At 35.2% G+C, this 13,657-nt stretch overlaps 1 protein-coding gene across 1 annotated transcript in view; it reads left to right on the forward strand.

Moving 5' to 3' along the window:
• Positions 1 to 4,243: 4,243 nt before the first annotated feature.
• Positions 4,244 to 13,657, forward strand: part of LOC149780779 (membrane-bound transcription factor site-1 protease-like) — a 100,765-nt gene continuing 91,351 nt past the window's right edge. The window contains exons 1-4 of the mRNA XM_089937856.1: positions 4,244 to 4,411; positions 6,141 to 6,246; positions 8,311 to 8,432; positions 10,183 to 10,251. Of these exons, the coding sequence (XP_089793982.1) occupies positions 4,244 to 4,411; positions 6,141 to 6,246; positions 8,311 to 8,432; positions 10,183 to 10,251 (465 nt within the window). The remainder of the gene's footprint in view (positions 4,412 to 6,140; positions 6,247 to 8,310; positions 8,433 to 10,182; positions 10,252 to 13,657) is intronic.

Raw genomic sequence — 13,657 nt, forward strand, 5'->3', positions numbered from 1 at the left:
GGTGGGAATTCCATAGTAATTCAAATAAATATTGGGAGCACCCCACCCCCAACTCATGACAGAGTGTACATAGAACACCACAATCAGCTATCAAAACATATGCTTGTGAATGGGCAAGAGTTTATCAATGTAATTATTATCAAAACTAGGCTTAACTACTGATATATTGATGAATACATTTCGCTACAACACAATAGGACACACGGTACTAATTATATGGAAGAACTGTGAACCAGTCTAGAAATGGGTGAAGAAATAATAGAGTATTTACGGGTTTGGTGGTCCATAATTGGTTAATAATTAAAATTAAAATGTTAGTAAAAATATCTTTTGAGAGCTTATCCTATATGTAATTTAAAAAAAATATAGACAAATTTCTACTGATGCAATTTTAGCATTCTTACAGGCTTGACTCAGGAGTACTCAATAATGAAAGTAGCACCTGATTCATTTGGTGCAGAATCAATAACATGTATTTCATGCACATGTAAACAAAATGCCACAGGTCATATGGTGTTCTCCACACATAAGCTTGCACCAAGGTTAGATGTGCATGGAGAATTATAGGTCTCATCATCGGCACCCAGAAATTTTAAGTTATTGAATTTTGAATATGATGGTGTTTCCATATGTTTACTATTGGAGTTGAATTAGTACTGTGTGTCCTAGAACTAACCGGGCTAAGGTGAGGAGCATTTAAAAAAGTATGGTCAGTCAGTGTACCTCTTAAATAGCTCTTGTTCTTCCATCAGAGTGATACTGAATTTTGTCAGTCCAAGTAAGGACTTATTCCAGACACTAAGCTATGCATCACACACTTTCTTACACTTAGCTACTGTCCCATCTGAACTATCAATTCTAGCAGCTTTAACACTCTTCTGGATCTTGTTGCAATCTTTGTAAGTTTGCCGTTTAACCCCAAAATACTTATCCAAATTTATGAATGGCATTTTGTCTAAGTCTCAACATGTCTTGATTCTCGTGCACTGCTTATTCCAATACATTCAGAAATGAACACAATAACGATAGCTAAATTTGTTTATTTGATGTACTTTTATAAATGACCACATGTACATCTCTGGGTCTTTCTGGCTCTGAATTCAATCACTGTAAATATCTACATTTTTGATCCGGCCGCCAGTCAAACCTTTGAACTTGCTGCCCAGCTATTGCATCATGTTCTTTTTGGTGTACTCTTATAATGGCAACATCTTTGTACATCAAGGGGTCTTTCAGTCATGGAATTCTGTCATTGTAAATATAAGCACATCTAATTGATCAACATTTTCACACAAAGCGGGTGGCTGAAGCAGGACTGGCAAGTCTTTGAATTTTGCCGCACACCTATTACATGCATACGGAGGACTCCCGCCTCAGTGATTTTCTGTGTCCCAGATCAAAAATTGGAGTCCAAATACGTGTAATTAAGTGTTTACAATATCTCTGGTAATTTGTTTTCTCAATATGTGCAGCTTTCATTGTGATAACACAGTGTGTGACATTCAATCTGGTTTGTACCTTTTGAGTACCTTTTGATTTTGTCCTTTCAAGAATGGAGTAGTATTGCATGTCAGTAACAGACCATTATTGAATAATGTAGAAACTGTTTGTGAAAACAGTCTTTTTGATAGGCTCAAGTACATTGCATTGCAATTCAATGCTAATTATTGTAATGTTTTTAATAAATTGACATTAATGAGTATGTTAATTTACCATATATAGCCACTGGCAGCAAAGACAGTTCATGTTGGAAAAGATATACTCTTCAATCGTATCTACTCATCTGTGGCTGAGTGGTCTAAGGCACTCACCTTATAGGTCACTGACATATCACCTCTGTCTAGATGGGTTACGGTCTCAGCACAGCCAACATGGGTATGTGAGAAAGTTTGCTAGTAGCTTCCCATGGGTCAATTTTTATTTGCAGGTTCTTCTTTCACTAAATATATTGGCCATCTTTTGTAGCATATCATTTACTGAAAAAAGTGGCATTAAACCCACAAAACCAAATGTTTTTTGTAATCATTACAATGTATTGGCATTAAATTATGACAGAGCAATTGCAGTTGGAAGACATCCATATCAAAGCATTAAGATAAAGGTGCTTTGCATAATATGAAGGGATTTAAAAACAGTTACAGTAATAGTATTTGGCAAGGTAAGAATATTGGATAAAAATAAGGAAATTATTTTGAGTAAATATTTGTTCTTGGTGTCCACTCTTTATCATTTTATGAGCTTATCTTGTTCATGTACTTAATAGCTAGATATCAATTACAGTATTGTATAATTTATTTTATTGTTCTTTTTTTTCTTTTTTCTTCACAGAAGCAGTTTACAGTTAAAAGAACATAAACTTTGGCATGAAAATATATGACTAGTCAACAAGCAGCATTGAAAAAAATGAGTGATAGAGATGACCACATGAATCAGAATGCTTAAGGTGAAATTTTGAAAATGGCAGTGCATCATACATGGGAATCCCAAAAAAAGTTAAAAATACATTCATTTGGCTATAAGCTATATAACGATATTCGTTATTAGCTTCATTTGAATTAATATATGAGCAGTAACATTTCAATGTTATAACAATGAGAAAGTGACACGTTTGGGACAGAATGCCATGTAGGATGGGCTTTAAGACCAAAAGGGTAGTTCTTCTCTTGACACTGGTTCTACAGATTTTACCAACAGCATGGCCCAGAATTACCAAGGAGTCAGCATGTGTAGGATTCAACACCACAACTGAGGGAAATGGAGTGCATATTTCAGTGGAGTATTCAAGCAGTGTTGTTAATCATGGTGAGCAGTAATATTACATGTTGTTCAGTTTTTCTCAGAGTTCAATGTTGTTTTATGCCAGTCATACAACTTATCATTTTTAAGTACTATTAGAAACCCAGATGGTGGTGTGATGAGGTAATTGAGATGGAGGACAGCTGTCATTAATCAATGCATCTACAACTCATATACTCTCTAAACTCACTTTATACACATTATTTTGCCTGCTGAATCCATAATGGGCAGTTCCTAGTTTAAGAGGTTGCATTTTTTCATGTCCATTGTCCGTGATCCATGACAAATTCCATAGTTGTTTATTGTATGCTAGTACTAGTTTTACTTAGCCTTTGCCCTCAGATTGCATATTACAAGCAAATTAAAGAAAATCATTCTTGATCAAGGACAGAAAACATTGTTTTGGTGATCTTGGAAGGGCTAGAACAATGAAATATAATGAAGTTTATCTCAGTTCAGGAGGCTGATATGTCAGTCTGAGCCAAACCAGGTCATCTTCCAAGGATGACATGTCAGTCTGAGCAAGATTAGGGTCAGCTTCCAAGGCTGACTATTATGTGACTTCTACAAATCAAACCGATGAAATTTCTGATTTACATACAGCAGTGGACTAAAGATTCCTGAAATTGGGTCCAAATTATTATGGTTGATCTAGTCTAAAAAGCTCTTTATGCCATTCATTGGAGGACAGTGAAGTATGGTCCTGCTCTGGAGTTTCTTGACTTGTAGAGAACACAAACCAAATATTTCCTCAGTGACTGCTAGTAACATTTGAAATCTACACAGTACTTTAATATGTCCAAAACTAAGACAGAAATATATTGACGCCATTTCTTATAACTAAACTAACATCAGAAGTGCGGAATTTTGCCCAGACTGGTCATTAGTAGCATCTGATGTCCACATAAAGTACTTTAATATATGCATATCCCAAAAATAAGATAAAGTTACTGACTTCATTTCTTGTGACAGACCTCTGACTTGAAAATGGCCAGTGAGGACTAGCAGTTTTCTACATGTCCTTCATTTAAAGAAATGTCAATCTTTAAGCTGTCTAACTTATAACTTTACCTTGTATATGCATTGCAGATTCAAGTAATTTACAGTCCTATCAATTTAAATTACAGGCAATGGATTCATTGTTGTACATCTAGAGTTAATCTTTTAACCCAAGGCTTAATTGTTGTCTAGCATATATTAACAAATGATGAAACATAGGTATAAGTTTTTGGATAACAACAGTGGCAGCAATGCTGTTCAGATTTGTGTGTGTGTGTGTACAATTCAATATGGATTGATTCACAGTCAAGACATAGCATTACCATGTTATGTACCAAACCACTTTAGAGGTAAGAGATGGAAAACTAAATGAATGTGTAAATTTGGACGTATATTGAGCAAGGGAGGAGAGAGAGGAAAAAGAAAAGATGAAAACTTTATTCATGACATGTTCTCTGTTTCAGAGTACATTGTGTCTTTCAATGGTTACTTTAGAACACAGGCTCGGAGGCGTTTTCTTGCTGCTGCATTACGAGACTCGGGAGTAGTATCCTGGAAAATCATGCCACGAGACAATCCAGCTATTGATTATCCCAGTGATTTTGATTTGGTTAAGGTAAATTACATTTAAGTGCAGAACAATGGAAACAGTGACCTCAAATTTTTATAAATTATATCAGTTCTTTTGGATTTAATGCTGTACCTTCACATTGTCCAGTTATCCATGCATGTCTTGGTGGGAGTGATCATTATTCTAAATCCATGGTAAGTACGTTATTGATAGAGTAACACTTCTTGAATTCAGCCAGTTCTGAACATTGTAGGAAAACGATGTATATGAGAGCATAGATGTGCACACTTACATAAATGCATGCACTAAACAATGTCAAAATATATAGATGTGTCCTAAAATCTTAATCAAGAAAGTGAAAAAAATGGGAAACTATATTCATTTTGAAAAAATAACAGTATATGTAGAAGAAAGCACAATGAATCTTGTCTGAGTCAGAAGATTGCTAGAGATATCACCTTTCTGACAGCAACAGGAATTTTAAAAGAATCAGAAATAATCTTGAGTTAAAGTTGTAATGCAGTACTTGGGGTCCATTATTGCCACCCATGCTGTGTACCTAACTGCCTTATAACATAAAAGATGGAGAACTTGATGAGTTTGTATATGTCAGAATGTAAATTGGATGAGGGAGGGAGAGATGAAAAAAATGCAATGAAAATGATAACAACAGCATTTATGTACAAAAATAGAATTGTCACCTCGTTGTAATTTTGCATTTATAGATGTCAGCAATTGCATTTTGAAAATGAAGACATTCTACCGAAGTCTTCTAATTAGACATAGTTTGAGTTAATATTAATAACACACTGACTAGGTGCCTTCTAACCCCCAGTTTTTTTAGTGTATCAGCCATATGTACTTGTATTCTACATGTGGTTGCAAATATACTGGCAGTGTACATGTAGAATTCATTATTGAGTCAAAATCACAATTACTTATGGATTTTATATACATTAAGATGATGAACTGCGGAAAAATGAATGTTGCTTTCTGCCTGCAGATTGAATAATACACAGTGTCTTGGAATGTTTTTTCTTCATTAGCCAATTTTTAGAGTAAAAAAACACTTCGAATTTTAGATCGGGTAATGGCATACATTATATCCTAAATCTCATTATGATTAAGGGTGTTATAATAAAGGAGAGCTGTATATAATTTTATATTGTTGTTTCATGTTTTACATCTTTGCTAGCCAAGGTTCCATTAACCCTATCTACACTTTGGCAAATTGAACAGCTATATTGGTGCTTTGTCCTAGCAACATCTATTGGATTTCATGTGTTGCCTCCCTTAGTATGTAATGCCGACTAACCAATAGAATGATGCATTGTACATTGGCTGAAAACGGTGGTGGCTATTGACCTAGAAAGGATACTTGGTAAGTTTAACATGGACAGTATGACTATGTACCAGAGGGAAGCCATTACAGGTGTATTTGAGTGAAAGGTATTTGTGCAAACACAGACCAGCAGTGGAAAATTGCTTATTTATCAGTCCATTCAAGTTGTGTGCTCCCCTTGTCTCGATCAGGTAGGAACAGTGTTTACATTTGAACAACTTGATTTTGATCAGATACAGTGCTGTATCCAATGAAATTCACAGACCTGAAGCGCAGAAATGTCTGCTTGTTATGCCAAGGCGTAGATAGCGTTATCAGATACTTGGCTATCAAAGATGCATGTTTTATGGAACTATGCATTGTTATAGCAAATGTTTTTCTCTTCTTTCCTCAGATTCAGTCAGATTGTCAGTCTTTTTTGTTTCATTGTAGTTAAATGACCAGCACAAAGAGGGTATTGATGCATTAGAGAATCATCCATTTGTCAAGCATGTCACACCCCACAAGATGGTCACGCGGACACTCAAGTTTACAGATGGTTTGTTGTTCTTTATGATATGTTTATGTTTATATCACAAATTAATGTTACTTTCCCATTACATTATATTGTTAAGGCAACTTTTGGAGAGAAAAAAACATTATGAAGAAATACTTCTGAACAAATCCATTTTTTACTTTTGATCTTTTTTATAATCCAGCATAATTTCTTGTCACCGAGCAATGATTGTTTTTACTTTTTGGGTATTTTTTGCAATAATCATTACAGCTTTATCAGACTTAAGTCAAAGTCTCTCGTTGTTAAGTTTTGCTCTGCTAGATCAGTAGAACAAATGGGTTGGTCTGTTGTCCTTTGTCCATTCTTCCATTAGCACAAGTTTGTTGTCTCTACTCCTCCTTAACAACATCAAGGATTGTGATAGGTAGAGCCTTATACACACACATTCATCCTTTGGTCTAGTTAGGCTGTCACAAAGACCATCTTGAAATGTATAGTTGGTCCTTAAATGAAAGTGGTGTCAGATGGTCTTTTGTCCAGTATGGTGACCACAGCAGCTATCTTGAAAATCTTGGTATTGCTACTCTTCCTGAATAGAAAGTCATATTAATATGAAATGTTCACCCAAAGACATATTATGCTGTCTAGTTTGTCCAGAATGAAAATGGTGCTGGCCTATTGTCTATGACTGCCACAGTGCCAGCTTGAAAATCTTGTTATTGCTACTCTTCCAAAAAAGAAGTCATATTACTATGGGATTTTCACCAGCAGACTTATTATGACATCTAGTTTGTCCAAAATGAAAATGGTGTTGGTCTAGTGTCTATCGCTGCCACAGTGCCAGCTTGAAAATTTTGCTATTACTATTCCTCCTGAGTGGATGGTCATTCAAATTGGGGTTTTCACTGAAAGACTTCTTATGCTGTATAGCTGGTTCTAATTGAAAATAGTGCCAATCTAGTGTTGTATAAGGCCACCAGAGCAATCATCTTTAAATAATCTTGTGATTTCTTCTTCTTCTTCTGCATGGAAAGTCATATTGATATGGGGTTTCACCAGAAGACTTCTTATGATACCTAGTTGTTCCTAAATGAAAATGGTGCTGCTTGCCAACTTTACAATCTTGTTATTGCTGGTGGCCAACTTTAAAATCTTGTTATTGCTGGTGGCCATTTTTAAAATCTTGTTATTGCTGGTGGCCAACTTTAAAATCTTGTTATTGCTGATGGCCAACTTTAAAATCTTGTTATTGCTGATGGCCAACTTTAAAATCTTGTTATTGCTGGTGGCCAACTTTAAAATCTTGTTATTGCTGGTGGCCATTTTTAAAATCTTGTTATTGCTGGTGGCCAACTTTAAAATCTTGTTATTGCTGGTGGCCAACTTTAAAATCTTGTTATTGCTGGTGGCCATTTTTAAAATCTTGTTATTGCTGGTGGCCAACTTTAAAATCTTGTTATTGCTGATGGCCAACTTTAAAATCTTGTTATTGCTGGTGGCCATTTTTAAAATCTTGTTATTGCTGGTGGCCAACTTTAAAATCTTGTTATTGCTGGTGGCCATTTTTAAAATCTTGTTATTGCTGGTGGCCAACTTTAAAATCTTGTTATTGCTGGTGGCCAACTTTAAAATCTTGTTATTGCTGGTGGCCAACTTTAAAATCTTGTTATTGCTGGTGGCCATTTTTAAAATCTTGTTATTGCTGGTGGCCAACTTTAAAATCTTGTTATTGCTGCTCCTTCTGAATGTTTGGTCTAGTCAGTGAAGGTTTTTACTAAGCGATTTCTTATCTTGTCCGGTTTGCTCAAAATGAAAATGGTGCTGCTTAGACATCCAATATGAAATCACTACTTCTGAAGTAATGGTTATATTAGAATAGGGTTTTCACTGAAAGACTTCTTATGATATCTAGTTGATCATGAATGAAAATGGCACTCAACTGACTTCCCATATGTAATCATAATGGCCATCTTCAGTATCTTGTAAGTGCTATGCTTGCTATGTTTGCTAGATGACTGGTTGTATCAATATTTCCCAAAAGACTTTTTAAGATGGCTAGTGCAGATGTAGCTTGGACCTCACAAATCATTTACCTTTGCCTTTCAGAGGAATCAGATATGGCAGAAAAAGATGTCACAGGAGAGGAGCTGCAAACACGGCCTTTTAATGGGAACTTATCTAGTCTAACATTCCACTCACGGCCTATGAACAGGAAAAGTCTGTCTCTAGTACGTAAATGTTGAACATTCATTTTTCTTCATTTTAGTGCTGTAAATCTTTGACAAAGATTTACTCAATAAATAAATCTGAAAGTACTGGGTAGATCTTAGTTTTGAATTTTAGCTTCTATTTTGTCAGTAAGCTTACTCATTTCCAGCAACTTTAAAAATGATTCATTTCTTTTATTCCAAGCACTTTAGTGTGCCAGCTAGAGTGACATCTACATCACCATTTTTCATTGATTCTGTCTACACAATCTAACTTAAAAATATTTTAGATGTTAATATCTCCAGAATTTGTGTAATTTATCATTTTTCTGTTTTCTGCTCAAGAAATTTTATAAGTACAACTGAAAGGGCCTTAAATATTGTTATAAGTTGTTTCAAAAATTGTAATAATGGAGGTTTTGGGAGTTGACCTTAAACAAATGGCATGGTATTTAATTAAAAAATTTGAACAGTTTAAATATGCCAAAAATTATGTGCGTGTGTTTTGGATTTTTAACATAGCTTTAACAATTTATAAGTCATACCATTACAATGTCTGCAGTGTGGTAGTTTATAGTGATGTTTAGCACTGGGGCATCATGCTGCAGACATGTAGCATAATGTCCCACACAGTCATATTATCCTGACACCAAGCTGACCAATCCTAACACTAACCTCTTGTACCATTTTGATAAGTCTTTGGTATGACTTGAGCAGTGTTCAGAACCCACAACCTCCCACATCCAAGGCAGACAATCTAACCACTAGGCCAGTGGAGCGATCCAAAAATTATGATTGCACCTGAAACTTTAAATGCCATAAATAAAATAATCCTTTTTAAAGTTGCCGGAAATGAGCAAGCTTACTGACAAAATAGAAGTTAAAATTCAAAACTAATAAAACAATTTAAAAAGTCCCATTTTGCAAGATATATTAAGATACAGTGTATACAGAATACAAAATTTCAAGAGCCCTGACACAATTGTCTGTATAAATATTAGAGAAGCATTTTGTTTTTCTACAGTAGGCCTGACTATCATGACTAGGCATTCCATCATTAACTTCTAATTTTTTTTGTGAAATGTTGGTAAGGCAGATAGTTCCTTCCATTGAATATGTTTAGAATTTATGTTACATAAAGATTTTACTCAAATGAAGAAAGAAGTTTTAATGTTGAGTTATTTATATTCAGTATTATGAATTGCATAATGTGAAGTCGTTAAAGAAAAAAAGTATATTTCTCCCATCAACAAAACTAAAACCATGCAAAATATTTGCCCTCAAAATCTGATCTGACCCTTTTATCAGATTTTAGGGAATTAGGCATGAGCTGGCCCTTTTATCAGATTTTAGGGATTTAGGCATGAGCTGAACCTGCAGACCCAGGCTTTCTTATGTGATCTGTCAGTAATGAATGCTGAATAACTGGTTCATACCCATTGTTTTTATTTAAACATTTTGTCTTCAGAGCATCTATGGACAACCCTGCCAACCTCACTGCACCTATGTACAGTTAAACCTTTATCTCATGGATTCTTAAGGGCTCATAAAATTTTGTCCTTTTTGGATTTGGTTTCTCTATTTTGAGGTGAAATATGCAAATGAATTGAAGGAAAAAGATCTTTGTGGTCCTTTATGTTCAGGTGTTAATATATACAGGTGTCTTCTATATAATATTTGCCAGTTCAGTAGTAAATTTTGCAGGTCACATGTATATAATGTGTAGATCATAGAATAAAAGCAAATTTACAGTTTTGTGTGCCTTTTACAGGGTGCAGCCTACTGGCATTCCCCAGTGCGATATCGTAACAGAAGACTTCTGAGGGCCGTGCCTAAACAGGTACTTCTAATTTTCAGCATCAACCACTGTGATTATTGTATTTTAGTATCATGATTTTTATTAGTGAAATCATTAGATAGTATTAGTGTTTTCTGGGGAAGGAGTATATTTTAGTATCTTTAACAAAGAGGGATTTCTTGATTGATTGATTTGATTGATTGGTGTTCAGTAGCACATCAGAGTATGAAAGACTGTTTGGTGCCACAAGTATTGGAAGTAAAGTGTTTGCGCACCAAAATAAAACAGCAGCCAGCTGTGGCAGAATTTGTTGTGAATCCAGCACATTAACCACTGAGCAGAGTTATCTTCCTTGACAGAGCAAGAATAAACTGCCCGTATGGATTTCATTATCAGTCACAGATAATGTCTGGATAAATAAGAAGATTCTGTTGAAGTGTATTTTTTATGTCACTTTTAAAAGTGAATGTTTTATGCCACTATCAAAATATTTTGCAACCTAAAGATTAAATTTTCACAAATATTTCGCCAAATATTGACGACTGTATTTTATACTGAACCATGGTATAGTGTGAGTTATTGACAGTTTGATATGTGTGTGTATGTGTATCAGTGGAGGAATAAACATGATGTCAATTTTGTAAATCAAATACATCTTTCCATCCATTTAAAACACCATTTACCATATATGTTGGGACACCGTATTTGTTGGGATACCATAAATTAATTTTAGAAGTAATTTGTTGTGCACTGTATGTTCTGGAACACATCATTTTTTCGACTCGTAAGTTTTGGGACACCTTTTAAATCATTCAAAAATTACATGTCGGAAAATGTACTCAAACTGAAATTTTATTTTAAAAATATAAAACTTTGTACTTGAGATAAAACTCTTTAATCCACTGCAGCAGCATCTCATCAACACAACACTTCTCCTGCACACATACGATCCATTCTTTCTGTACATGAATATTTTGTTAGCTTTCTTATACCATGAAAAATTGTTTGAGGCAACACATCACCTGAAGCAAAAACTGCAAGGACTAAAGTCAGATTGTTTTCAAATCTACACCAGTCTTGCTAATTCTCACACTTTTGACCCCCATCTTATCCTTAGTCCATCCAGGAATACAATCAAAGTACACTAGAATTTCATCCATGTTAATGATCATATTGCTGGTGAAATCATCTGCTTCTCTTCTGGTCTTCATGAGTTCATCACATGATTTTATTTTCTCTTGAGTTTTCCTGGCTACGCTGGGTCATTGATGTCCGTGCATGAAACACTATATTGTGTCACTCAGAAAATTGTTCCATTGTTTCAATTTTTTTTCAAAATTCCTGTGAATACCGGTGAAAAGGAACCAAAGTTAGTTTCAATATCATGGCTGTCTTTGTATATTCAAAAAACATAATAATAATAAATCGGCACACTTAAAAGAATCCATAGTCGGCTTCTGAGGTCAGCTTGCTTTGCAATAAAATAACCTTTGTATTCAATATCCTTTTTAAAAAAATAGGCTTCAGAGTGTCCAAAGTCTGCTTCCAAGATCAGCTTGCTTTGTAATAAAAAAATAACCTTTGTCTTTGATGTCCAGTCAGTAATTTCAAGGGAAGAATTTACTTCTTGCTGCCAGTTGTGTTTATTCACCACCCGGGCTTCTATGTGATTGTCATCTGTAGTTATAGTTAATACAAAGGAGCATTGATGTCTGTGGGTAAACAGTAATGATACTTTTTGTAACTCGTGCTGGCAAAATGACTGTCACTTGCACTCAAGTGAATTTGTTTTCAAATAATGATTTTTTTTTGGTGAGATACTGTCATACAGTAGACCTGGATATAATTCATTCTTGGTTATTTTGCACCTAACACCATATCATGTGTGAATGGCAGTTGTCTTCAAGATATAAGTTGATTATTTTCCTCTCATTTGCGAAATCATTTGCTTCTCTTCAGGCCTTCACAAATTTATCACATGATTTCATTTTCTTCAATTATTCTGGGTGATGCTGGGACATCAACATCCATACATGAAGCACTACATTGTGTCACTTTAAAATTTGTTGCATTGTTTCAGTTTATTTTCTAAATTCCCGTGAATTCCGGAGAAATGGAACCAAAGTTTGCTTCCATATCTCGACCGTCTTTGTATATTCAAAAAAAAACATTGGCTCACTTAAACGAATCCATAGTCAGCTTGCTTTGCAATAAAATGACCTAAGTTTTTATTGATATCCTTTGCAAAAAAAAAAGTAACCGAAGTTGGCTTCTGAGGTCGGCTTGCTTTGTAATAAAAATAAACTTTGTCTTTGATGTCCTGTCGGTAGGTTCAAAGAAGGAGTTTACTGCTCACTTGCCAGTTGTGTTTATTCACCACCCGGGCTTCTGTGTGCTTGGCATCTGTAGTTACAATTAATACAAAGGAGCATTGATGTCTGCAGGTAAATAGTAAAGATATTTTTGTAACCCATGCTGGCGAAAAGATTGTCACTTACACTCAAGTGAATGTGTTTTCAAATAATGATTTTTATTTTCAAGATACTGTCACACATTAGACCTGGATATACTTCAGTCTTGATTATTTTGCATCTAACATCGTGTTTTGCATGAATGGCAGTTGTCTTCAAGATCTCAATTGATTATTTCCCTCTTGTTGGTGATTTTATTACATCCAGTTTTCAGTCGGATAACATGCTGATCAGCAACTGAATTATGTTACACCATCTGCAGCACAAATCTAGCAAATCTAAAGCACAAAATAACAGAACTAGCAAAAATGACTAATCCAGATATAATAAGTACTGTTTATTTGGCACATTCTGTATTCTCAGAGTGGCTAATGTCCACCCGTATATCATGCACAGAATAACATCCTGTCATTGCTACTTTTGAAATGTTCCAAGATTTTATGTTGAAGACAGACCATTTTTGGATGTAGCAAAGTCTGTGATGTATTTTAGTTGCATAATCTTTAATGGCTCATTGTTGCTAGTTTTGCATGACAAATACAAACACATGGGCTTATTGTAGACCTTTGTTCATTGACAGTTGGACAGCAACAGGTAACATATGATTAGAGGTGGCAAACTGCTCCGGTGGCCTCGTGGTTAGAGTGTCCGCCTTGGAAGCAGGAGGTCATGGGTTCAATCCCCGGCCGAGTCATACCAGAGACTTACAAAAATGGTACTAACAGCTGCCTCGCTTGGCATTCAGCTTTAAGAGGTTAGTGTTAGGACTGGTCAGCCTGGTGTCAGGATAATGTGACTGAGTGGGACATCATCCTACATGTCTGCGGCATGATGCCCCAGTGCTAGACATCACTATAAACTGCCACATTGCAGACATCGTAGCTATATGACTGAAAAATTGTTAAAGCTACGTTCAAAATCACATCACATCACATCACATTAGAGGTGGCACGTCTTACATGTGCCTGCTTGACTAG

This window comes from Sinohyriopsis cumingii, chromosome 16 (genome assembly GCF_028554795.1).
Source record: "Sinohyriopsis cumingii isolate HCF-2022 chromosome 16, ASM2855479v2, whole genome shotgun sequence".
NCBI lineage: Eukaryota > Metazoa > Mollusca > Bivalvia > Unionida > Unionidae > Sinohyriopsis > Sinohyriopsis cumingii.